The sequence below is a fragment of the Lissotriton helveticus genome, chromosome 3_1 (genome assembly GCF_964261635.1).
Source record: "Lissotriton helveticus chromosome 3_1, aLisHel1.1, whole genome shotgun sequence".
NCBI classification, from domain to species: Eukaryota; Metazoa; Chordata; class Amphibia; order Caudata; family Salamandridae; genus Lissotriton; species Lissotriton helveticus.
Window position 1 is genome coordinate 339462974 of NC_136061.1, and position 27813 is coordinate 339490786.

General features: G+C 47.5%; 1 protein-coding gene across 15 annotated transcripts in view; it reads left to right on the forward strand.

Annotated features, from left to right (window-relative positions):
• NCOR1 (nuclear receptor corepressor 1) overlaps positions 1 to 27813 on the forward strand; it is a 1934049-nt gene that overhangs the window by 925016 nt on the left and 981220 nt on the right. For all 15 annotated transcript variants that reach the window (XM_078679968.1, XM_078679976.1, XM_078679969.1 and 12 more), the window contains exon 23: positions 17879 to 18434. In XM_078679968.1, the coding sequence (XP_078536094.1) occupies positions 17879 to 18434 (556 nt within the window). The remainder of the gene's footprint in view (positions 1 to 17878; positions 18435 to 27813) is intronic.

Consider the following 27813-nt stretch of genomic DNA (forward strand, 5'->3'; position numbering starts at 1 on the left):
CAAGAATGGCTTCAAACACAATGGTCACAGGCAGTTGGGACAATCTAGTGGTGATACACAGAAGATACAGCAACAGATAACATGGTGGAACAAGGAGAACATAACACGTGGAAAGGCTATCACCCAGCCAACCCCAACAGTGACCATAACTACAGATGCTGCACAGATGGGATGGGGTGCTCACATGAACAACCTCAAAGTGAGGGGAGTATGGACACCGCAGGTAGCTCTAAAATACATACATAAACATTCTGGAGCTGAAAACCACGTTCCTAGCCTTAAAAGCCTTTCAAAGACAGCTACAAGCTAGGACAGTTCTGATACAAAAAGACAATACAACCACCATGTTGTACATCAACAAACAGGGTGGAACACGTTCTCTGGAACTGTCAACACTAGCTCAGCAAATCTGGGGATGGATTCTACGAAACATAGACATAAAAGCAGTTGACCTGCCAGGAAAGGACAATGTGGAAGCGGACAGACTGAGCAGACATAACTCATCGTCCCACGAGTGGGAGATGATTTAGTACAAACTCAAAAGAATATTCAAAAAATGGGGAACTCCAGAAGTAGACCTGTTTGCAACACCCCACAATGCAAAATGCCAAAACGTTGCATCCAGGCAACCATGCAAAAGATCCCTAGGGAATGCACTATGGATAAACTGGTCAGAGATATTTGCTTACCCGTTTCCCCTGATACCACTACTACACAAGGTAATTAACAAATGCAAAATCAGCCGCATGACAATGATTCTCATAGCTGAGTAATGGGTTGTACTGTGCACTCTTAAATTATCTCTGTCTGATTGAGGAATCAAAGTTTAAACTATTTTAAGATAGGGTGTGCGGGTAGGGAGGAGGTCGCTACACTCCTGTGTATAATAGTGTGGTAGTTATTGGTGATAATATATCACCAAACCCATCCTGCACTGCAAATGCTAACCTCGAGGGTTCTGCCACAAATTAAACTGTACAAATAGTTATCTTTTAATGCAAATAATAATAATTTGTCACGCATTAAGGTGCTGTCCTTAATATAATAATTATTTAATCAAATAAACAAAGCAATTCTTCAGTACACAAACTGTGTGTAAAGTCATATACATGATCACAAATAATCATTTCACATGATTTCTCTTAACATCATGAAAAAAAACAGTAGTAAATCCCAATGCATTTCGAGATCTGGTGATCTCTTCTTCAGGGGAACTGCAATTTTAAAGAGATTACAAATCAATATGACATTCAATTAGTCAAATCAAACAAAAACGTGAATCATTTACATGAAGTTAAATGACATTCAGATAAATTCACCATAATAACACTTTTATGCGGTTAGGTAGTTAACTCAGAGTCGTGGATAACTAATTAGCAAACCTTCTAGTAACCTGCTAGATGTAATGGAAAATCTGCTTACCAACTACTCTGTAAAAAATCTGCCTGTAAAAATCCAATAAAGTCACTCTGATCTGAATCGTGTAGGGGGCTAGAAAACCAGAAATGAAAGAGAAAGTAAAGACGAGTTAAAGGTTTCATTCTGATAGAAATTGGAAACATCGTATAATAGCTGTAAATGCTGGTCCTGGCTTAAAAAATGTTAGCCATGTGTGACATACCTTTAGTGCAACAGCAAGGAGATGCTAGCTTGTTACATTGTAAGTTGAAGCATCCTGTAAAGAACAGGTGACAATGCTTAAAATCGCTAATATCCAACGTGATAGATGCAATCTGTCTACATATTACTCATGGTCCAGTAAAACAATGACAGTATGACAAATACCTGAGCGTTTGAAACTTCGAAGGGCAAGAGTGGAGCTCACACGATAAGAGTGACGTTTTCTGAAGAAAAAAGATATTACGTCATATTTAGTACCGTGTAAGTGGGGCGCGAGGTACTTATAACTTGCAATGGTAAACAACGAAACTGGTACCTATTGTTATGTTACTATCGTAGCATGAATAAAACTTCTTATGCAGATAGTACTTAGTAAGGGTGTTTACCTGTGCGCTTGTTGAAAATCAAGTTCACTGGCGTTATCCAAAACGGCGGTCAATTCATGCCCGGAAAAAATAAGACGCGTAGTCTGTCTACAAGTAAACAAACACTATATCAAGGTTTGTTGAATATTGCGCGCGTGACTCGTGAACGAAAGTTATAGAGAAATAATCTAATTACCTGAAAAAACTGACGAAAGTTTCTGTCGGGTCCTTACATGGTTCGGGGTCGTTTAGATAACAGGATCGTTGTCGAGTTAAATGCTCGACATACAAGGAAGGACTACAAACTGGATGATGACAACGGCGGCCATCTTTAGTGGGAATAAGTTTGAGACGTAGAAAAGGCGGCGGCCATTTTAAGCTAGTGAATCATGAATGCGGAATATACCAGTTCAAGGGACTAACTCGCGTTCCCGAAACTTCTGTGGAGAAAAATAGAAGATGAATAAAGCATAGCACCACAATATGCGAGACAGACCTGGTTCTTGGAAATAATGGAAATATTTTGGGGGGCAATCCACAAGTTACCAAACAGACACGACTTAATAACCATGCAAAAGGGCAAGGTGCTTCACCTAGAGCCCAATAGCCTGAGCCTCGCAGCATGGCTCCTGAGGACATCGAATTAGCACACCAAAAACTGCCAGAGAGCACTATGGCAGTCCTAAGGGAAGCACGAAAGCCAACCCCTAGAAAGTTTTATACAGCCAAATGGAAAAGATACTGCTGATGGTGCGCCAAAGAGGGCCCCAAAAAAATTGCAAGAGAAAAGACAGTGCTGAAGTACTTGACTCATCCGCTGCATAGTAAGTTAACTTACGCATCGTTAAAAGTTCACTTGGCAGCCATTGTGGCATACACGAGGGGACACATAGGAAACCGCTTCTTCACCTCTCACGTAGTCAAAAGATTCCTAGAAGGAGCAAAAAGAAATGCGCCTCTAAAAAGAGTTCCTGCAACCACATGAACCTAAATATAGTACTATCACAGCTAATGAAAGCACCATTCGAGCCACTAAACAAGGCCACGCCGCAAATGCTCACACTAAAACCTGCCTTTTTTTGTAGCGATAACATCACTGCATAGAGTTGGTGAATTGCAGGTGTTAACTTTACAGGAACCGTACTTCCAAATACATACTGACAGAATCGTCATAACAACAGAACCACACTTCATACCGAAGGTGGCTTCGCAATTCCACATAAACCAGTCCATACAAATTCCAAGCTTTGCATTGAAAGAACAAAAGAATACAGGAAGACAAAAGAACTTTGTATCTTTCGCAAATAGTTTCTTGGGAAGGCTGCTAACCAAGAACACAATTGCACAATGGATTGCTCACGCTATACAGCTGTGCCACAAGCAAACACAACAGCCATTGCAAACAGCTCCACAAGCTCATTCAGCAAGAAAGAAAGTGGCATCTATCGCCTTTCTGGCAATCTGCATGGCAGCAACATGGTCTTCAGTGCACACATTCACTAAAGAGTACGGCGTGGACTTCTAAATTGTGAGAAGTGACCTGTTTCTTGCATGGTATGCCCCACGTTTTGCTGAATTGCTGATGTTCTTTGACTGAGTGTGCCCTGGGCACCTGCTCATCAGGTACTCGGGGCCTATGTTCCTTTCCTAAAACTGCACAGGAGCCTAAACCCAATAGGCATCTCTGGCCACATGTCAGCCCCTGGTAAATGGTACCACAGGTACCCAGGGCACTGTGACCAGAGAAGGCCTCCAAGGGCTGCAGCACTTATTGTACCACCCTTAGACCCCCTGTACCCTGACACTCACACACATCCCTGTGTTGAGTTCAATAGGGATGAGATGCACACCTATTTCGCGATCCGTTTTAGAACCAAGTTAAACCACATTATTCTGTTCAAATATTTACGGGGTGCAAAACTTGCTCTGCGCTTCGTCCCATGGCGCAGCAACATAACTAAACCACTAAGGAGCCAACATTAGTTCCACCAAGCTGCACAGTCACATCATAGCCTGAATCCAATGAATTAAGTTCATATAATTTCTTCAACTTATTTCCTTTTTTTCCATAATGTCAATCCTTCTCTTTTATGTTCAATTCATTTTATTCAATCCATGTTTTACGTCAATGTTCAAAAAAGCTCGGGAGCATAAGATGGATTGCATGTTATGATTTATTTTCACAGTCCCAATGCATTTCGGGAACAAACTTCCCTTTTTGTCACGACATGAAATCCATCTTATGCTTCTGAGCTTTTTTGAACAATGACGCAAAACATGGATTGAATAAAATTAATTGAACGTAAAAGACAAGGATTCAAAATGATGGAAAAAAAGTTGAAGAAATTATATGAACCTTATTCATTGGATTCAGGCTATGATGTGGCTGTGCAGTTTGGTGGAGCCAATGTTGGCTCCTTCGTGGTTTAGTTATGTTACACATCCCTGTGAGCCATGCCCACAAACATCAGTCACCCCTCTAGCTGGGTGCCCTATGGCATTGGTGAGGGTACAGGTGCATGAGCCCTGTACCCCTACAGTACGCACGTCCATTCCTGGGCACTCTAAGTGCAGTGCTGCCATTAAGAGTATATGGTGCTGGGAGTTTGTCATGCCGCCTTTGTGAGTCTCTCTAGACCATTTGCTGCTTTCAGCAACTGGTCTCCACTGGTTCTTCACCCCACTTGGGGCAGGAGAATCAGCGGGAAAGACAAGTGAGGAAGAGAGGTGTGCCCACCTCTGCCAACTCCACCCCTAAGGTGGGGGAGGCGAGTTGAAGCAACCCTCTGGGGTTTTTGAGGTTGCTGGCTACAGGACATACCGGGATTTCGCAGGAGCAGGTTCGAGGGGAGACAGGCCTATAGGTCTGGGGCCAAGTCAGTGGGCGTCGTCCTCTTGTTAGCTCTGCACAGCTTTTCATCCTTTTCAACTTTTTTTCTTGTGGATTCTGGATCTGCCTTCTTGGTTCAGGGCTGACCCCTAAATACTGGATTTAGGCGGCGTTTTAGGGGTCTTAAGGTCAGTAGCCAAAGGGCTACAGACCTTAGGGTGACTACACCCTTGGTGTGCTCACCCCATGTGGGGGAGTGAGCATAATCCCTAGTCCTGATTGGGGAGTGCCTGCCATCTGCAAGATGGTGAGCATTGGAGAGTGGGCTTCACCTCGCCTCCCTCACCTGAGGGGTGGAGTTGGCAGAGGTGGGCACACCTACTGGGCTGGCTAGGTTTTCCCGCCTGTCTTCCCGCCGAAAAGAGGAAGACAGCAAGGGGGCCTGCTCCTGATAGCAGGAGAGGCTGGGGGTCGCATTACAAAGGCTGCCAGGCCTGTGACGCCCCCCTGCCACAGATGGCTCTTCCTGGCCTGGGGAGGAGTGAACACCTCTGCCAAGGAAAGGCTTTGTTTCTGGGCTCAGGGATCGTAGGCTCCCACCCTAGGGGTCCAGAAATATGTCTCGCGGTGGCAGGCTGGTGTGTTCCCTGATACCAGTCAGGGAACCCACCAGAGACTGGTCATTTTTCAGGGGGCATCTCATAGATTCCCTCTGTGAATTTGTCATTAAATCCTACACTGGCATCGGTGTGGGTTTAATGTGCTGAGAAGTTTGATACCAAACTTCTCAGTTTTCAGTGTAGCCATTATGGTGCTGTAGAGATCGTAATGACAAGCTCCCAACACCATATACTCTTAATGGCAGCACTGCACTTACACTGTCTAATAATGGACTTAGACACTCTAGGGGTACAGGGCTCATGCACCTGTACCATCACCACTGGAATAGGGCACCCAGCTAGAGGGGTGACTGATCTATGCCAGGGCAGTGGGTTGTAGGTATGTGTGCCATGTCGACTCTTCACTTTGTTCTGCTCCAAAACACGCAGCCTGCCAAGGCAGTGTGTGTGAGAAAAGGTACAGGGCCTCTAAGGGTGGCACAATAAGTGCTGCAGCCCTTAGAGGTCTTTCCTGGTCACAGTGCCCTGGGTCCCTGTGGTACCATTTACCTGGGGCTGACCTGTGGCTAGAGATGTCAATTGGGTTACATTTGGGGAAAGAACACTGGCCCTGGGTACGTGTTTGGCAGGGACCCAGGGCACATCAAGAAAGAGTGCATCAATAGTCTGACAAACAGTGTTGGGGGGGTGGGGGGGTTACTGCGACAGAAATCAACTTTCCTACAAACCCACCCTCCTCCTCCAAGGAAGATGAGATAAGGGAAAAAATAAAATACAATAGAAGAATAAACGCAGGCATACAGCAACAAACAGGAAGTTGTCTTCAGAGAAAAAATAAAATAAAGAATCCGAAGATGGCGAACTAAGGCTTGAGCTTCTGGATGAAGCACGTCGACGTCACACAGGGAAACCAAATGGCGGTATGTCGACCCCCACCAGGAAGCAAAACAAAAACAGGACAAATACAATAATTCCGGACCGAACTACTAGATGGCGGAAAAATGCACAGCATATGAATCCAGGAAATTCGTCAAGCTGCAAAACTATACAAACAGGTAAGAAACTTTACATTTCCAGACCCAGAGAGTGGAGGGCTCTCTACCCAGGGGTCCAGAAACCTGTCTGGTGGTGGCAGGCGACTGGGAGCCAGTCAGAAACCACACCAAAGTTGGCTATATCTCTAAGATGCCCACTTTGTGCATTTTTCATTAAATTCATCACTGGCATCAGTGTGTGTTTAATGTGCTGAGAAGTTTGATACAAAACTGCCCAGAATTCAGTAAAGCCATCATGGAGCTGTGGAGTTTGGGCTAACAAACTCCCAACCCATGCATTTCAAAATGGCTTGACTTCACTTACAATGTCGGTGAATGGCACCAACACTGTAGGGGCACAAATACTCTTGCAGCTATGCCCTTACCTGGCTATGGTGCAACCTGCCTTTAGGGCTGTAAGATCTGCTAGAGAGGTGACTTACCCATGCCACAGGCAGTGTTGGTGGGCATGAACACAGGAACACTCAGTCTGCAATGGCAGGGTGGGAGTATTAAGGTGAGGGGTCTGAGGGTGGCACAATACATGCAGCAGCCCTCAGAGGTCCTCTCTGGTCACAAGCCCCTTGGTACCAGGGATAACTGTTATAAGGCACTTACAAGTGGCACAGAGGTTTTCCAATTGTGGGTACAAAGATGGAGTTTTAGGAAAGAACACCAGTGCTATGGGCCTGGTTTGCAGGATCCCAGCACACACAGTCAAGTCGGCATCGGGTATCTGACAAAATGTTAGGGGATAAGCATGCAAAAAGGGGCACCTTCCTACATTCATAAACTGTAAAATAGCACTTAGGAGCTTATTTGGGATATCTGGTCACGCCAGACTAGGACAAAGTAAAATGTTCAGGCCGACCACGATGGTGCACGGGCTGCTTACAAGGACCCAGTTAGGCCCACTTAACTAGAGTAACTTGATCCAAGTGGCGTCAATGCCGAGGAAGAGGCGGGATTCAGCTGAAGCGATGCGTCTGCCACTATGAACTGGTCCTCGTCCAGTTAAGCCATAAGTAGTATATTTCCCAACACCATATTGGCTTTACTGAATCCTGGTATGTTTGGTAACCGATTTATCTGATAGTCTACTAGCCGCAGATTCCTTAATGTAGAATTATCCCCAGGCGTGAGACCGGATCCGGAAAACTTTTGCCACAGCATCTCTGCTCGCTGGGGGCGGTACCACATTACTCTGCCCTGACGTCCGCGGGTGTGATGTCAGCGAGGTCACATAAGCCCCACCCCGTGTGCAACGCGGATCCGGATCGTGTCCTGACCTGTTTTCAGGCCTTCTCTTCACGCTTTTGTGTGAGGAACAGTGTGCGGATGCCTTCGGGCTTCAAGAAGTGTACTTCTTGTACGCATTAGATGGCGGCGACGGACCCTCACCCTATTTGTATGTGGTGTTTGGGCGAGTACCATGATTCGAGGGACAGCGACGCTTCCCAGCATCTGAAGCTGAAGTCTCGGCGGGAGCGCCGGATGAAATTACTTTCGACCTGCTTGTCCAGATCGGCATCTTCACCGCGTCCGTCCCCTACGGAAGGGTCCTGAAACCACAGATTCTGACTACATCTTCCTTCGCCAAGGCCCCAGGGGCGTCGCTCGCCCACCGGTAAGTCTTACAGCATTTTCCCGGGGCCTGGTGCCTGTTCTGTGGAAGGCACGGGTTCTCCTCGAGACAGGCGGCCTTGCTCGCCGCCACCCTACCCGCCTTTTCCTGGGGTCGGGACGACTAGGGCCCAAATGGGGGCCTACGCTACAGCTCTGCAGGCTCCTTTGGCCCCTCCTCTTCCTTTTCCAGAGACTTCTGCAGATCCCTTGCCCCGTGCGGGGCCTTCCGCGGAGTTGCCGACGGCTTCGACCACGGCGCCGACAAGTTCGGCTTCAGGTTTTGGAGGTGTGGAGTCGTCGAGGTGCGGCCCTATGGGGTTCCCCTCTTCGGCCCCTCTGCCTCGCCGCAAACCCCCCAGTGGGTCCCTGTGGTGTTGCCGGGCCTCACGGTTCATCCCTGAGTCCCCCTCAGTCCTTTGGGCAGGCGGCTGCCATGCCAGAAGCCGAGCCCACGGCGTTCAGGCGCCGACAGCTGTTTGCCCCTGCGGCGCCGTGGATGATGGCTAGGGGCCAGGGTGCCTCCCTGGGTCCGCTCGGCCCTCTACGAAGGCGCCTGCCTCGTCAGAGGTTGAGTCGGCGCCTTTTCATCACTGTTCTTTATCCTCCCCGGCTCTCACCCCTCCCCATTCTCCTAGGACGCAAGTGGTGGTAGAGGTCGGTGCCACGCCGGTGGCGGACTCCACTACGTGTTGCCGGCGTCTGGTTATTGACTCGTCTCCGGTGCTCCCCTCCTCTCCGGAGGGTTGTTGTCTTCTTGTCTCCTCTCGTTGCTTTCTCGCCGGCGTCCTCCATGGAGGGCTCTTCGCCGTCCCCGTGACCAAAGCCCCCGGACCCTCTCTTCCACAACTCGCTATTGATTGTTCCCCGTTCTTCAACTTCCCTGAATGCCCCTCAGGCCCCCCACTCGTCCGCGGATCTTCCATCTTTCAGGGGTTGGCCATTTCTTCCTCTGGCGGGACTCCGGGATGGACGGCTTAGCTTACAGCGGTCGCCCACGGAGGAATTGCTCTCTCCTCCGCGACGCCCTCTGCTGGCTAGTGCAGCTTTTGTCTGGGCCATTTCCACGGCTGCTGGCATTTTTCAGATGGGTGACCCCGTCAACCCATTCCCTATGGACCATTTGTTAGAGGGTCTCCACCAGGGCTCTGGTGGACGGGAGCTGTTTCTTCCATTCAAAGCTTTGGTCCACAATTCTCTTCTGGGGCGTCCTGCCACGGGTGATCCGGTGCCTCAGCCGCCCCTGCACCACCACCGTACTGCTCCGCATGACCCAGTCTGCCTCTCTTTCCACCCTTATACCCAGGGCCCTCTTCTGCAGACTGCTTTTCCTTTCTTTGCCTTTGGTGTTGTTTCCTCCGTTTCGGGAGGCCCGGTGTTTGGATTCATGGGGGCGTAACATCTTCGCTTCCTCTAGTGCTGCTTTCGGACCCTCAACACGCTTTGTGTATTGGCCAGGGCTACCTCCAGCTAGTGGGATTCAGTGGCGTCCCTCTTGTCTCGTGCCTCCCACAACGGTGTCCGCGCTGATATGTGGCAACATGTGTTGGATGGCCAGAGTTGACTGTGTTTATTCTTCGTTTGGCCTTGGATGTTCTCGATGCTCTCGGCCGTGCTATGGTGAGTTCTGTGGCTCTCCACCGCCATGCTTGGTTGCGGGATAGCGTTTTTCCAGAGAATAATAGGGAGCGTCCGGGTGACCTGCCTTTTGATAGAGTTCTTTTGTTTAACACCCATGTGGACTCCGCCATTCAATGGCTCCTTGTGGGGCTCCGTCCTCCTCCCCCTATGTAAGCTTGGGTTGTCGGTCCTCCGGTGCTTTATGGGAGGCGTTATTCCACCCCTTTTTTCTTGGGTCTCGTGTTTCTGTTCGCCCGTCTGTGTGGTTTAACATGCCTTCGGGGTCCCTAGGTTGGCCCCTCTGTACTGTTGGTTGCTGGTACAGCCCTTTGGTTTTTTGTGTTTTTTTGGCTCTTGGTAAAACCGTATAGGTCCTCAAGTGGGCCCTCTGTGTATTTTTTGGCTGATTGGTAAACCGTCTGTGGTACTTTACGAAGGGCCTTTATGTTCTTGTCCTCTGCTGCAGGATTTTTTCCCTAAGAAGTGTTCCCGTTTTTTCTTTGGGACGTCTCATACCCTAAGTGGGGTACTTGTAGCTATTGTGTATTTCTGTCTTAGGCTGGGAGAGTGTGGACACCCTTTTTCGGATTCCTCACCTTTCCTGACATCAGTGTATACCGCTGTTGTGGTCTCTTTTGTCTTTTGTCTTAGCCTAGCTTGCGCTGCTCCAGGCTCTATCACTCTCAGTATCCGCTTCATCGCTAGTCTGGCTTGGGCATGCCGTCTACGGCGTCGTATTGTGGTGTTCCACCTTTTTGGCCGGCATCTCGGCCTGGTCCTCTGTCTAGTGTTCCAGGGGAGCTAGGATTCTCCTAGTATTTTCCTGTGTTTTGGTTGACTGCTTAGGTCCATTCTATGTTTTTCTCCTTTTTCTTCTGGCTGGTCCCACTTCTTTTTGTGCGTCTGTGAGAAAGTGCCATCTTACTTGCATTGGTATGCCCCCACTTTTTGCTGAACTGCTGATGTGCCTCGACTGAGTGTGCCCTGGGCTCCTGCCAACCAGGTACCCAGGGCCTGTGTTTCTTTCCTAAAACTGTATTGAACCTAAAACCCAATTGGTATCTCTGGCCACCTTACAGCCCCTAGTAAATGGTACCCAGGGCCTGGTGACCAAAGAAGACCCCTAAGGGCTGCAGCACTATTCTGCCACCCTTAGGGGCCCTGTACCCTGACACCCACACACTGCCTTTGCTGGCTGAGTGTCTAAGTACAGAACTAAACAGAGAGTCGACATGGCACACATCCCTGTGTGCCATGCCTACAGAACCCACTACCCTGGCATACTTCAGTCACCCCACTAGCTGGGTGCCCTATGCCAGTGCATGAGTCCTGTGCCGCTACAGTACCCAGAGCCATTCCTGGGCACTGTAAGTGCAGTGATGCCATTAAGAGTATATGGTGCTGGGAGGTTGTCATTACGAACTCCACAGCACCATAATAGCTACACTGAAGACTGGCACGTTTAGTACCAAACTTCTCAGCACATTAAACCCGCACTGATGCCAGTGTGGGATTTAATGTAAAATGCACCAGAGGGCATCTTAGAGATGCCCCCTGAAAACCTAACCTACAATCCACGTCTGGTCTGAGTGGCTGCAGAGGCTGCCACAAAGCAGACATGTTGCTGGACTCCTGGATGGAGAGCCCCTGCTATCCTGGACCTGCAACATGCACATCCTGGGCGAGGTGCTAGGTCTCATCCCCAGGATGGGCAGGGGGAAGCTTCAAAGGCATGCCGCCTCTGTGAGCTTCTCCAGACCTTTTGCTGTACTCAGCAACTGGCCCCCACCAGTTCCAACCCCCACTCTTGCGGGAAGACTGGCGGGAACCCAACCTCAGGAAGGGGGGTGTGCCAGCCCAGGCGAGGTGAAGCACGACCCGTGGCTCCGGCCATCTTGAAGATGGGGAGCCCTGCCCAATCAAAGCTAGGCTCCTGCCTCCCTCCCACAGGAAAGGGGCAGGCTAGGGGGTGTACCCACCCCAGGACAGGGACCTATTGGTCCCTGCCCTTGCCCTACCGGTAACGCCCCTATATTTAGTATTTAGGGGCACCCTGAACCTTCCTTCCTTGGATCCCGATAAGGAAAGAAGATCAAGAAGAAGACCCGCCGTGCAGCTGCTAACAGGACGACACCCACTGACTTGGCCCCAGCCCTACCGGCCTGTCGATCCTGGAACGTGCTCCTGCTTAATCCCGGCGACTCCTGCGGGCAGTAACCTTGGGACACCCGGAGGACCTGCCTGCCTTGACCCTCTTAAAGACTGGGACTCCCATAAGCAGAGTCTCTGCTTCAACCACCACCCCCTGGTGCCAGCCAGGAACCTCAAGACCTGCCCACTCTGCACCTGCCGAGCCCGGCCCGTGCATGAGTGATCCAATACCACGAGGATGTCCCCCCGGCGACTGGGACTCGAAGTCCAGTGCCCAAAGACCCCCTTCGACGAACCAGACGATGCCTGCAGCCTCAGAACCAGGGACCACACCAACCGCGAACAGCCGAGGGTAAGATTCCCGACACCAAAAGACACCCCTGCACCGGTTCCCTGCAGCCTCCTGTGCCTGCCTTTGGGGTACCTACTTCTTCTCCAAGATCCCAACTTACCTCTCAAAGTGGTGGTCGCACCTGAAGAAATCACCGTCCCTGAGTCTGCAGCCTTTGTTACCTTTTTACTTTTCCCATTGAATAACATTGAGCGACCGACAGCTCAAAAGCACCCTGCACCCATCGGCCCGAGTGCCTCTGGCTGTGCAACCTTTGTCCTATCCTACTTCCTCCTTGGCCCTGAGCAAGTGACCAGGAGCCCAGCTCCCACAGCCGCGTGGCCTGCTAGCCAGCAGCCACCAACTGGAGGCCCCCTGCCCCTCATTGGATAACATTGGGCCTAACTACCCCTGCACCCGGCTGCTCCTGTTCTGCTGTGGGTGAACCAACTGTACCTACCTGACCCTGGGGGACCCCTGAGTCTATGCCCAGGACCCTAACTTCACCAGTCGAGTACTCACCTGGAAACCGATAACTCACTTACCTGCCATTGGATAACATTGACTGGTTTGACTCGAAAAATCTTTGATGTTTTGAAAACTTAAAATATTCCCATAAAATCAACCGAATTCCGAAGTGATCAGGAGAGAAGCCAGTGCTGCATCTTTTAGCCCAGTACTGCACCGCAAAAGTAATCCTAGTTGGGTTTACTAGTAACTTGAATTTTCTCCATAGGAATCCATTGTGTGCTTTTCTGTGAAATTACTTCTGTCTACTTTTGAAAACTTTAAATATTCTTTAAAAATCATACCAAATACTTAAACGTAATTACTTACCTGTTTTAATGTTGAGACCCCAGTGCTGGACCTAGGAGCCCCAGTACTGGATTACAAAAGTAACAAGATCGTACTTTAACTGCAACCTGAATTTTTTCCCATTGGATAACATTGCCAGATTTTCATTGAAAAGTTTCGAAGTGTGAACTTTTAAAATGGCTTTATATTCCTTAAAAATCACTGCAATAACTAAAACGTTTGTACTAATCTGTTTTCAACTGAGATCCCAGGACTGAATCTAGGATCCAGTCCTGGAACTACCACAGTAATCTACCAAGTAATCAGCTGTATTTATATAGAAAAACCCATTGAGGTCAATGCTAAATTGTGTTTAGAATTGTGTTTCCTACTGCAACCCCTGTACCTATTGTGTTTACAAAATGTATTGCCTTTCTGCAAAGTACTCTTCTGAGACCTCTCATATTGAGAACAGTATATTTTGATACCTGTTGGTTCCAGAAATAAAACAACCATATATTTGACATAAAAAACAATTGGCCTGGAGTTCAGTTTTTGAGTGTTTGAAACCTTTTGCTGACGGAGTGTGTACAACAAAGTGGTTCTTTTCTTCCTTGGTAAACCTTTGGCACTGTCTGTCCCTCTGGGGCTATCTAGTGGTTGTCCATTGTACCTTGGACAGGCTTGGGGTATCCTGGCCTTACCTTCGCTTTATTCTTGCTTACTTCTACTTGATGGGGGCTGGGCCGCCCTTCTTGTCCCCATGACACATCCCCTGCTTGGAGCCCTGTGTTTCTTCCTAGCTGGGGAGGGTGTAGCGCAGGCCCTCCTCCCCTCCGCGTATGGGTAAGGTATCTATTCTACGCTAAGGAATCTGCGGCTAGTAGTCTCTATCAGATGTATAAGTTACTTACCTTCAGTAACGATGTATCTGGTAGAGACGATTCTAGCCGCAGATTTCTTCACGACCAGACCTTCCTCCCCGTTCTGCGAGGTCCTTTAGCTTGGTTTTCTGTATTCGCCTCCTTCTGGGGGGCTTGTCTTCTGTGAGTATCTTCTTCACTTCCTCCCTAATGGGATGCTTCATTCTGTTTATATTGTTCCACCCCGTCCTTGCAGGTATACGTTCGGTTGGTTCATGTGTATTTCTGCGTCCCTACAGCCTGGTTTTTCCCAGGGTTGGGGCCTACTTTTACTCTTCTTCCCTTTTTAATTGCTTGGTTTTTCTGACTCCTCTACATTCCTCTGGGTTGGGGTCTTATGGCTTTTCCTCAGCCTTTAGCTCCCTCCAGGGGATACGACCCTCCTTGATGGTGTTGTATTGGGGTAATTTGCCGTTGCTCATCTGTTCCGGACTTGTTGCCCTTCCCTGTTGTGGATTGTGATTGCGGACTATCTTTTGTCTGCTATGATGTTTTTCACACGTTTTTCTGCCTCCAGGGAGGATATCGCCTTAGCTTGTAAGGTTGCTCCTCAGAGCGGTGCTCTGCTCTTTCCCTGCTATTGCTTTCAGTACCACAGTGCCTGGAACTTTTCCAACTAGTGCTGTTCCTCACCTTTCGTTTCCTCCCTTTTCTGTTTCACTGCTTTTTCGCACACTGTTCCCATACTCTCACAGTTTTGTTTGTGATGGCTCCGCATTGTGGCGCGGAAAAGTTCTCAGAAGAAAACTGATGTCAGCGCACTGAGGTGAGGCTTATGTGACCTCGCTAATGTCACGCCCGTGGACGACATCAGGGTGGAGTCACGTGGTACCGCCTCCGGCGCGCAGAGATGGTGTGGCAAAAGTTTTCCGGATCCAATGTCACGCCTGGTTATAATTCTACGTTAAGGAATCTGCGGCTAGAATTGTCTCTACCAGATATATCTTTACCGAAGGTAAGTAACTTGTACGTTATTCCCTGCACTCTAGAGATCACTTCTAGAGGGTACCCCCTGAAAAAAGCAGCTTCTAGTGGGTTCCTGACTTGTGACCAGCAGTCTGTCACCAGAAACAAAGCCTTTCCTGGGTGTAGGTGTGCACACCTCACCCAGGTCAGGAAGAGCCATCACTGTCCGGGGAGCATCAAAGGCCTTGCTGCCTCTCCAAAGTAACCCTCAGTCTCTCTTGCTATCAGGGGCAGGCCCCCTTCCTGTCTCACCCGTTTTTCGGCGGGAAAACTAGAACAGCCTAGAAGGTGTACCCACCTCTGTCCATTCCTGCAATCCACTGTCCTGGCATAGATCAGTCACCCCTCTAGCTGGGTGCACTAAATTATTGGTGAGGGTTTAAGTGCATGAGCCCTGTACCCCACCCGTGTCTAAACCAATTCTTAGGCATTGTAAGTGCAGTAATGCCATTAAGAGGATATGGTGCTGGGAGTTTGTCATTACGAACTCCACAGCCCCATAGTGACTTTACTGAAAACCTGGAAGTTTGGTGTCAAATGTCTGCGCACATTCAACCCACACTGATGCCAGTGTGGGATTGAATGAAAAATGTACTCCGAGACATTTAAGAGATGCCCCCTGAAAAAACGACCTAACGCTAGTGTCCTGGCTGAGTGGCTGCTCGCCAGCTGCCACCATCAGACATGTTTCTGGACCCCTGGGCTGAGACTGCTGCTCTCGGAGGTCTGAAACAATGCACATCCTGGGACGAGGTGCCAATCATCCTCTCCCAGGATGGGCAGTGTCCGCAAAGGGGAAAGCTTCAAAGCCTTGCTGCCTTTGTGAGTTACCACCGCCATTTGCTGCTTCCAGCAACTGCCCCCCACTTTAGGCGGGAGAATCGTCAGGAAATCCAAGTGAGGAAGGGAGGTATGCCCACCTGTGCCAACCTCACCCGTCAGGTGGGGGAGGCAAGGTGAAGCACAACTCAGTCTCTGCCATCTTGCAGGTGGGGTACCCAGCCAGAGAGAAGCATATACCCCCCTTCCACTTAAGTGTACCCGCCCCAAGGATATGACCCATTGGTCCCAACCTTTACTTACCTGTAACGCCGCTAAATCTAGTATTTATGGGCAACGCTGAACCTTGCCTCTTCAGACAAGAACCGTTCCGGAGAAGAGAAGGAAGATTGAAGAAGCTGTGCTCAACAAAGAGGAGGAAGACTCCCACTGACTTGGCCCCAGCCCTATCGGCCTGTCCCCACCCATATCAGCCTGTCCCCACCTCAAACCTGCTCCAGCGGAATCCCGGTTTGTCCTGCAGCCAGCACCCCTCAAGAACAAAAAGGACCTGCCCTGCCTTCCAAAACCAAGAATTTGTCTCCCGTGAGCACCGGATTTGCTCACCCACAGACTCTGGATCGGGCCCAAACAACGAGTCTGCACCCGATGCCCACGGTCCGAGTTCAAGTGGCTCAGCACCACGAGGAGGTTTCCCCGGTAATCCTGACCTGCCTTGAATCTCCAGTCAATGCCTGCTGCCCCTTTCTAGAGGACCCCCCCTGATCTGAGCTGGTAAGAAAATCCAGCGCCTAAAGACACCCCTGCACCTGACGCCCCACGACCTTGGGTGGCCCAACCAACGGTGTCCCAGCATCCCCGGGCATCCCAACTTACCTCTCCAAATGGTGGTCACCTCCAGAAGATCTTCGTTCCCGAACCTGCAGTTTTTATCGCAACCGGAGAATCTCGATTGAAAACAGGGCACCCAACGCCAAACCAACACCCTGCACCCAGCCGCCGCTGCGGGTGCACTTTGGGTGCCTACTTTGATCCCCACTTTGATTCCCCTTTGCCCTGAGCCTAACACCAGGGGCTTCGCTACCACAACTTTGTGACCTGCTCGCGAGCAGCCAGCAACCGGAGGCCCCCTATCCCCTATTGGATAACATTGGGCCTCAGCACTTGGCACCCAGCCGGTCTAGTGCAACTGAGGGTCTTCTGAGAGTACATCCTTGACACTGGGGGAACCCTGGTTCTAACCCCCAGAATACAACTCCCGCAAATAAGTACTTTCCTGCAACCTGTTAACTTCCTTTCCATCCACAGGATTGCATTGACTGTTTTTCCTTCAAAATTCTTCTAATTGTTGGTTTGTATGAAACATTGAAAAACTGTACTAAAAGTGAATTACTTACCTTTTGTCTAAGAAATGTCTCCGTGTGATATCTAGGCATGTCCCACTGATTAGTAGAAGTACCTTACACAGTAATGTAAAAGTAACATGCACAGTAATCTGTAAAGTAACTGAAAAGTAACTTAGAACTGCTGACTCACCTGTATTTCAACCAACTGCATTTGAACATGCACACAACTGTAAATCACTGCATAAGATTTTGCAAATTATTATTTCACTTACTGGCACCAGGCTTGGCTTGGTTCTAGAAATAAAATAACTAAATAATATTTTTGATACAAACAAATTGGTCTGAGTTCAGTCTTTGAGTGTTTAACATCATTCCTTGCCTGAGTGTGTACAACAAATGCTTAACACTACCCTCTGATAAAGCCTTACTGCTCACCCACACTACCACAAATAGAAAGTAAGGTGCTATCTACATTTACCTCTGCCTACCTTTGGGGTTCCACTGGACCCTGCGCACACTATACCTCATTTTGGTATAATATATACAGAGCTACCTTCCTACACTGTATCTTTAACCAGGATGTTGCATCTTCATTGATACATTACTCATTACTTTATTGTGATGTGCAGATATGGTGGAATGAATTGTATAACTGAGACCCCTACTAGAAATCACCAAAATCATTTAACATATTTTCAGCTAGCAAAAACCTTATTTGCTTGAGCGTGTGTCCTTCGAGGTCTGACAACACAATGTCAGCTTAAATTGAGTCTCTGTGATTCCAAAGTGATATTTAATGATGTGCTTGACTCCTCTTTTTGTTGTAAAGTTAATGATTTGCACTGCATGAAAACAAGTTATATCTTTCTTTAAGGTGCAGAGAACACTTCTGATACAGAAAGTGCTCCATCCCCATCCTCTGCAGAAGCTGCCAAGCCCATTGTAGAACCAATTGGAAGCGCCAACACTGACTCTGAAAGCGCAGAGATGGGGGTGAATTCAGATTGTTCTAGTAAAGCTGTGACTGATACATGCCATTCTGTAGCTGTCCTTAGGACAAACACACCAGATGGAGAGTGTAATGAGTTGAAAGTGAAGGAAGAATCTGGCACCAATGCAGATGACCTTTCCGAGCTAGACAGGAAAGGACCGACTTCTGACCCAAAGCTATCACCACTGACTAATGTTCAAACCAAAGTAGAATCCATGGAGATTGAAACCAAGATGTCCAATGAAGTCAGCGTGAAAGTTGAGGGTGATACCAAAGAAGAAGACATAGAGGCACCGAAGGAGAAAACTGAAGCTGTAGATGTAGAATTTGTTGAGGATACGCAGGACACCACTGCCAAGCCAGAATCTCATTCTGACAATGATTCCAGTGCCACATGCAGTGCAGATGAAGACGTTGATGATGAGCCCGAAAGGCAAAGGTAGGTGGGCTTTTATGTCTGAGTTGGATATATTTAATTGTCTTGTGCAGTCTTTATATCTTGTTTGCTGTTTCCATAGCTGCTCCATTGTGTGGTCTCTTGAAATAATCAATTTTCAATTTATTTTGTCCTTGATGTGGGATTGTCACATTTTGCCTTACATTAAGTGAGTTCTTCATCTGGAGTTGGACATGTTCTGCAGCAAAATTCTGGTTTCATAGTCTAAAGCCGCCCTGGAACTCTGCCTTAAGATCTAGAGTTGTATGGGTGGCACGTATATTTGACAATTCATTTTACACTAATCAAAGCTGTGCACTTTGATGAACGGAAATGAGCCTCCATTCAGATGAGAAGAGTAGAAAAATGTGTTTCAAACAAACTTCTAGGCGCGGATTCCTCACCTTTTGAATATTCCCCAGGCATAAGACTAGATCTGGAAACTTTTCGGCAGTACTTCTGTGCATTGGTAGGTGGCGCCATGCAGCTCTGCTCTGATGAGTTCTGCTGTGGAAATGTGTGGAGCTTCCGGGCTCTGTCGTTAGTGCCTTTCTTTCTGCCTACAGATGGGCAAACAAAGCTAATTCTCATCTTTCGGAGGCCTATATACTTATGCCTACCACCCCTCTTGGGGTATAGGCCAGCAACTTGGACTTTCCAGCTATCTCAGTGATGGGCTTTTCTTTCAATCTGACTCCAGGTGAAAGCCATCTTCTTGCAGTCCCCCTCGAAGCCTCGGCGCACGTGATGCTTTGTCTTCCTCTTTTCCTTTTCCCTTGATGGTTCCAGGTCAGGTCTTGCCTGGTAATGTGTGATGCGGGCTTGCGGAGGATGTGGCCTATCCAGCCACAGTGTCTTCTCAGGATTTCTTCATGAGCAAGGAGTTGGAAATTTTGCTGCCATTGGTGGTTGTTGCAGATGGTGTTTAGCCAGTGTATTTGGAGGAATTTCCTTCAACGTGTCTTCGAGGTCACAAATTTTTGGTGGTGGTCACTGTTTACTTTGGTGTTAAAAAGCCTAATCATGCTTTGTAGCATTATGTCTTTAGAGCTCAAATCTTTAGCTGAATGAAGGCAGCCCTTATTTTGCCGATTCTTGACTTGTTGCCAGCGCTGCCCTGCTTGTCTTTCACTTCCCATTTAGGTGAAGGCCTCAACCTCTTCCAGTGCATCACCTGCAAGAGTGACTGCTGTTGTGCTGGCTGTGTTAGTGCTCAGGATCTTGGTGTTTCCCCTGTGGATGTTGTGGCCAAGTTGTGCTGATGTGGCTGCCACTCTTGCATCTGCAGACGGGTATGGTGGAGCAGGACCAGGTCATCCTCAAAGTCCAGGTCGAGTTACGTTCAAGGTGTCTATTGGATCCCATTTCTTCCCCTTGCTGTGGATGTTTATATGATTCATTCTTTGACCAGCAGGAATAAAAAAGGCGAGCGCAAACAACCCTGGTGGACCGCGGTTCTCAGTGAAAAAGAAAAATCCCTTTGGGTACATTTCATCAGACTATTCATTCTTGTCAATTGTCACACACCCAGAAATTGCACTCTTTCAACTTGCTCTTATGTCACACCTGAGGATTGGACCATATATAACAGGGGAAACCACTACAAAGATTAACATTTCACATACATTTATTATTCACATAACAAAATTCTCATTAAAAGTGACCCAACAATCAATATGCTCGATATCTCAAAATTAATAAAACACAACACATTAATAAAATGTATCAAATATAACACAAAAACATGTAGAGAGTAAAAAAAGGGCCAGACAGATACAATATGTCTTAACAGTTTACACATCCGTCATGTAACAATGTCAATAGCATGGAAATATACAATTTATAATTAGCTTTCTTTAACCAATGCCAGACAGGCGGATTGTGTACTAGAATTTGGCGTCAACGCGTTTCGATGGGTCAATTTATAAATCCATCTTTCTCAAGACCAGTACATATACTCTCTGTGCTTGTTAGGTAAATTTGTGAGGTTACCTACAGTAAAATACAACCATTGTGATTTCTATACCAAAAATACATTAAAAACATATAAACAATTCATTGAAAAGTAGTGCATTTTAGGCCTCCTTCATTTCTTGGGACCAGAGGTTTACAAAAATACATATGGGACATACATCCACTCCCCCCTTTTTGGCTCCACCCAACACTTTTTTCTACTTCGTTTTTCAAGCGTAGGAAACTAACATAACAAATTAAGCTGTATTCCTTATTAGACAAAGGCAAACTATTACTCAACCTTAAATCTCACTCTAGTGGCAAAAGCCCCTTTAAATATGGCGCAATCGTCACTCATTACAACATAGGAAGTTCGAGTAGCTCCAAGCTCATCACTCCTTTTTTCGCACCATATTCTCTCCACTCATCACTCATCTTAACAAAGTTTGTATCCACGTGCTTCCACATACCTTGTCACACCTCACATGTATCAATAAGGTAGACTCCCTTTATCGTTTTCTTAATCATCTGTACCATAGGGATGTAGATAATAACCCACGATCAATTGGAATATCCCCGTATTGTAACTGTGGGCAAAAACGATCGAGAGGAGCTTAATAATTAGCTGCTATAATGTTATAACACTGCCTCAGGGTGGACTGAAATTGAGTTAAGAGAGCCTCACCTTAGAGCTGTACATAGCGGGGATCTGGATTAGGACAATGAACGCAAGGTTTCAAAACGATGTTGTTTGTATTGCGGAGAATCTTTCATATAATCACCCCTGCATAAACAGAAATTAAAACGTTTTGCGGTGATAAATCCCTTTGGTTTGTTAGGTCTTAAAGTACCCAGTAAGGAAAAATAGTTACCTTTGGCAGAGGACAAAAGTAATAGAGAAACTGGGTATCCCGCTGAATACAAATCCACTTCAGTTGCTTCTTTATTAGAGCAGAAGTCTTGCTCACCGTCCCTTTAATAATTAGGGTCGAGTTTCCTGTTTGGAAACTATTTTGGGGGCTATTGTTATTGTTTCTTCAATCGTATAAAATGCCGAGACATGATTAAACAACCTTCCCTTAATCTCATAGGGCCGTAAACACAGTCCGCAAATGCTGAAACGATTTAAACTCTACATAGTCCTTGTTGAAGTACAATTACATTAAGACTAAGCGCCCATTTCGTATTCGCTCTTGTCCTTAAGGGGCCATCTATTAAAGATAGATGAGCTGAATACTGGGCGTAAAATGTAGAAATCTGCTATCTCCCTCCCTTCTACACCTTTGCGGGCCCACCTGCCAGTCTTATGCTACTCACTGCAATCAGGGGCTGCTCCTGCATACGTTCTTTCCACAGAAATAAAACGGCATCTCAAAGTCAGCCTGCATTTCAGTGTCTTTATATACTATCTACTATGTTCAGAAACACACTGCGCGTGCACTGGCACTACGACTTCCGCGTTGTGCCGAAAATAACTTCCCAAAGTCATTCAAACGTTATTGTTCGTAGATGACTGTAAACCCGGGAGTTGGCGCCATCTTGAAGTGGACGCGATACTGTTGTTAGACCCTCAGTTCTAAGACACACAACAGGCTTATAGAAAATATTTCAAAAATATATAACAAAAGTGTATTTTAATAATAGTTATATGCTCCATTACAGTTTTAGCACATTAGAACTTCTGAGTTGTGTATGCAAGGACTTTCGGGGGCCATTAAAAACGCTTAATTATTTATATGCAGCTGTAAGACCTGAGACTCGCGCCATTTTTCAATGACTACGGCGCTCCATTTCCGACTTACAATAAGTGTCCACAACAAACCACTTGAAAGGGCCAATGCCCATTTGTAACCAATGCTACACCTGGATTCTGGGACTGTGAGAAAGTGGCTCTATATATACTGGACTAGAAGGAAGTACAGTGTGTATAGAGTCCACCAACCCCAGAGGTATAACAGAGGTAAAAGTCAGAACTGACCTTACTCTCCAAAGTGGTAGCTTGGACGAGCAGTAAGGCAGTGCCAGAGGACAGTGTAAAGCATTTGATGTACACACTAAGTCAGCAAAAGGTTTCACACACTCAAGGACTGAACTCCAGGCCAATTGTTTGTATATCCAAAGATATAGTTGTTTTATTTTTAGAACCAACAGTTATAAAAATATACTTTTCTCGAGGTGAGTATTCGCATGTAAGTACTTTGCAAGGAAGCAATAAAGGTTGTGCACACAGTAGTTACAGTATAAGCAGTAAGCAGCACAGTTCTGAATCACACTCTAGCATTGAGCTCAATGGGTTTTCATAGATAAGTACAGTTGATTACTTTACAGATTGCTTTGGTTGTCCCAGGACTCGATCTAAGATTAAGTCCTGGGATCTAAGCTGAAACCAGATTAGCAAAAACGTTTTAGTTACTGTGCAGAATTTTCAGGAATATAAAGCTGTGTTAAAAGTTCACACTTAGAAACTTTTCAAGGTAAATCTGACAATGTTATTCAATGGGAGGAAATTCAGGTTGCAGGTAAAGTACGATCGCGTTACTTTTGTAACCCAGCACTAGTCTCCTAGGGCCAGCACTGGGAGCTTAATTCAAAACAGGTAGGTAATTGCGTTTCAGTATTTCGTACAATTTTTAAAGAATATTTGCAGTTTTCAAAAGTAGACAGAAGAAATTTCATAGAAAAGCAGACAATGGGTTCCTATGGAGAAAATACAGGTTACTAGTGAACCCGCTAGAGATTACTTTTGCGAATCAGTACTGGGCTGAAAGGTACAGTACTGGCTTCTCTCCTGGTCACAGGTGAGTACTTTCGGATTCGGACTTGGGCTGATTTTATAGAAATATTTTCCGTTTTCAAAACTTCACACTTTGAAAATATTCGAGTCAAAATGGGTCAATGTTATCCAATGGCAGGTAAGTAAATTGCCAGCCTTCAGGAGAGTACTTGGTTGGTGAAGGTAAGGTTCTGGGCACAGACTCAGGGGTCCTCCAGGGTCAGGTAAGTACAGTTGGTACACCCTCACCGGCACAGGGGTGGCCGGGTGCAGAAGTAGTTAGGTCCAATGTTAGTCAATGAGAGGCAGGGGGCCTTCGGTTGGTGGCTGCTGGATAGCCGGCCACGAGACTGTGGGAGCTGGGCTCCTGGTCACTTGCTCAGGGCAAGGGGAGAAGTAGATTAGGGCAAAGCGGTCACAGCCAACAGCACTCGGGCGGCTGGGTGCAGGGTCCTTTTGAGCCATCGGGCGATCAATGTTATCCAATGAGGATCTTGAAAAAGGCTGCAGGCTCGGGGATGGAGACTCTCCAGGGGCGACCAGCACTTCGAGAGGTAAGTTGGGATCTTGGAGCACAGGTAGGTACCCCAAATGGAGGCACAGGGGGCTGGAGGGTGCCGGGTGCAGGGGTGTCTTTGGATGTCGGAAAAGCTTACCCTCGGCTGGTCGCGGTTGGGGGTGGGGGGGCCCTGGTTCGGAGTCTGCAGGCGTTGGCTGGTTCGTCGAGGAGGGTCTTTGGGCACTGGACCTCGGGTCCCAGTCGCCGGGGGGACGTCCTTGTGGTCTTGGTTCGGGTTGGCCCGGGCTCAGCTGCTGCAGAGTGGGCTGGTCCGGAGCTTCCTGGTGGGCACCAGGTGGGTTGTTGTAGCAGAGCCTCTGCTGATGGGAGTCCCAATCTTCGAGAGGGTCAAGGCAGGCAGGTCCTCTGAGTGCCCCAAGGTGGCTGTCCGCAGAGGTCGCCGGGATTAGGCAGGAGCAGGTTCCAGGATTAACAGTCTGGTAGGGCTGAGGCCAAGTCAGTTGTTGTTGTCCTGTTGTTAGCAGCTGCGCAGCGGGGTCTTCTACTTCTTCTTCTTGATCTTCTTTCTTCTTTTGATATCCGGATCTGAGGAAAGAAGGTTCAGGGAGCCCCTAAATACTAAATTTAGCGGCATTACAGGTAGGGCAAGGGCAAGGGCCAATGGGTACCTATCCTGGGTGAGGACACCCCCTAACCTGTTCCTCTCCTGTGGGAGGGGGGCAGGGCTCCCCATCTACAAGATGGCCAGAGCTCAGGGTCGTGCTTCACCTCGCCTCCTCCACCTGAGGGGTGGGGTTGGCAAAGGTTGGCACACCCTCCTTCCTGACGTAGTTTTTCCCGCCAGTCTTCCCACCAGAGTGGGGGTAGAACGGGTGGGGGCCAGTTGCTAGGTACAGCAAATGGTCTGGAGAAGCTCTCTGAGGCGGTATGCCTTTGAAGCTTCCCCCTGTCTATCCTGGGGGAGGAGACATATCACCTCGCCCAGGATGTGCATTGTTGCAGGGCCAGGAGAGCGGGGGGCTCTCCACCCAGGGGTCCAGCAACATGTCTGCTGTGTGGCAACCTCTGCAGCCACTCAGCCCAGACGTGGATTGTAGGTTCGGGTTTTGGAGGGCATCTCTAAGATGCCCTCTCGTGATTTTACATTAAATCCCACACTGGCATCAGTGCAGGTTTAATGTGCTGAGAAGTTTGTTACCAAACTTGTCAGTCTTTAGTGAAGCCATTATGGTGCTGTGGAGTTCGTAATGACGACCTCCTAGCACCATATACTCTTAAATGGCATCACTGCACTTACAATGCCCAGGAATGGCCTTGGGTACTGTAGAGGCACAGGGCACATGCCCCTGTGTCCTCACCTCTGGCATAGGGCACCCAGCTAGAGGGGTGACTGAAGTATTGCAGGGCAGTGGGTTCTGTGGGCATGGCACACGGATGTGTGCCATGTCGACTCTTGCTTTAGTTTTGTACTTAGGTACTCAGCCTGCAAAGGCAGTGTGTGGGAGCCATGGTACAGGGCCCCTGAGGGTGGCACAATAAGTGCTGCAGCCCTCAGGGGTCTCCTCTGGTCACCATGCCCTGGGTACCTAGGGTACCACTTACTAGGGACTGACAGGTGGCCAGAGGTGCCAATTGGGTATTTTGTTTCAGCATAGCTTTTCTCTTTAGGGAAGGAACACAAGCTCTGGGTACCTGATTGGCAGGGATCCAGGGTACACTCAGTCAAGCACATCAGCAGTTCAGAAAAATGTGGGGGCATACCAAGGCAAAAAAGATGGCACTTTCTCCCAGGGACAACTGTGTTTTTATATAAACCCACTTCAGTATTGTCGCCCAGGTACAGTTTCATAATCCTAATCGGTTGAAAAACTTACTGTATTATATACCCGAATTGGTCATGGAACCTAAAGTAGTTATGGAGATTCGACCTCCGCTCCTAAAATTAAATAAATAAGAGGATACAAGTGGTTACTAAATTATAACCTAGGCTTTAATTAACCTGGGATATATATCTATCGGTCCCAGTCACTATCTAACCTACTCACTTCAGTATTAGCTGTCTAAGTTGAAAAGAGGGGACACAAGCCTAATATTCTCTTGCGGGGTGAAGGGTAACAAACACAGTATTTTCCTATTTAAACGATTACCTTAGGTAATAAAGGACAGGCAGTCCTCCCTGCTATTGAGGCCTTTATTGATCGTGTCCATAGTGCACATGAACCGTTGTTTTCTCCTTTGAAGGTTTCCATGAGTTATCCCCCTTGCACTATCTTGCAGGTAATTCAATCTTAAGAGTAACTGATGATTCTTAGTTTATCTGGCACACTGTTGTGGCGGAGGAGTTTCCAAGGGGTTTCTCTGTCTATGTTGTTGAATGCCTCCTCATAGTCAATGAAGTTGACCTAGAGGAGGGAGTTTCGTAACTTCAACTGCTCAATGACGATAAGCATCATTGAAATCTGCTCTGTGCAGGATCTATCTTTTGTGGAAGTCAGCTTGTTGGACTCGTAACTGAGCGTTGACCTTCATTCTTTTGAACACTTTGCCTCAGGTTGATAGAAGAGTAATCTGTCTGTAGTTTGTGCATTTACTTAGGTCACCTTTTTTAAGGCTCTTGATGAGATATCGCTCCTTCCAGTCCGATGGCACATTTTCCTCTTCCTTCCAAACATGGGGTAGAGCAAGTTTACAGAAATGTTGTCAGGTTCTGCTGCATTCCTATTATTCGGATGTTAGGGTTGTTGTGTTTCTCCTTGGTTGGTCTGCTGTAGTGGATTAGCTCGTTCTTGTCAGCTGACCGTATATCTAGTGAAGACTACAGCATGTGCTGGTTCAGCAGTTTATTAAAGTGATCAACCTATCTTCGGTGTTAATCTGTTTTACCCATGAATGTCTTCCCAGTTTTGTCATTAGCATGTCTTTCTGACTTGCTGTATCTGCCGGAGAGTTTTCTTGTTATGTTGTAGAGTACTTTCAAGTTTCCATGGCTTGCTGCTACTTGAGCTTCTGTGGCAAGACCATCAATGAATTTTCACTTGTCTGCTCTTAAGCTTCTCTTTGCTTGTTGGTTTTTGTGTATTTTTCGAACTTTTTCTTTTTTTGCTCTTTGAGTTTGATGAGTCTCGTGGACATCTATTCTTTTTACTGTTGTTTCTTGGGTCCCACCTCCTCCTGGCAGGTTGATATCACTGATGTTTTGATCTTCTCCAACTGACATTCTCCTGGGTCTATGTCATCCTCTAGTACTTGCAAGACTTGAACCTTGGTATTGAGGGTGACAGAGTACTCTCTCCATTTCTATGCATCTTTGAGGAGGGTGGTGTTCTATCGCTGGCTTTGGTTTGTCGGATCTATCTATGCTTTCTTCAGCTTTTGCCTGTCAATGACAAGGTGATGGTCTGACACCACATCTGCTCCTCTCATCACTCTTACATCCTGCAGAGATGTCCGGATCTTCTTGGCAATACAGACAACGGTTGATTTGATTCTTTGTTGAAAGGTCTGGTGACTCCCACATTGTCTTGTGTATTCTTTCATGTGGGAATATACTACTGCCTAGCACCAGACTGTTCAGGGCACAGAGATCTGCGAGCCTCTCATCATTCTCATTTATGTTGCAAAGGCTGTGGTTGCCCAGTACTACTTCGTACCCATTGTCACTTCCAGACGTGGCTTTGAGGTCCCCTATCAGTATGGTGATAACTCTATCAAGGCAGTTATCCAGGATGGGCTGGAGTCTGTTGTAAAACTGTTCATTATTTGCTTCTCTGCGGTCATTTCTAGTTACAGATCACTAGATGACATTCAAGTTGATCCATTTTTTCTTTGTGCAGGAAGTCGCTGTGATGATTAAGACATTGAGCTTCCCTTCCAATCAGAGTTCTGTTGGTTGCTAGTATTGTCAACAGTGTAACCCCCTACGTATGTGGGGTGTCCGCTACCTTGTGTCCAGAATACAGCAGCATTCCTCCTGGAGCCTGTCTCTTCTGTCTGGACTGTGTCCATCTGATGTCGGGCAGGGTGAGGTTGTATCATTTAATCTACGCTCCACTTGGGCTGACTTTCCCTTCTTGTACGTGGTCTTCACAGTCCGTCATGTCCCTCACAGTCCATGTCCCAATGGCGATGGTCTTGGT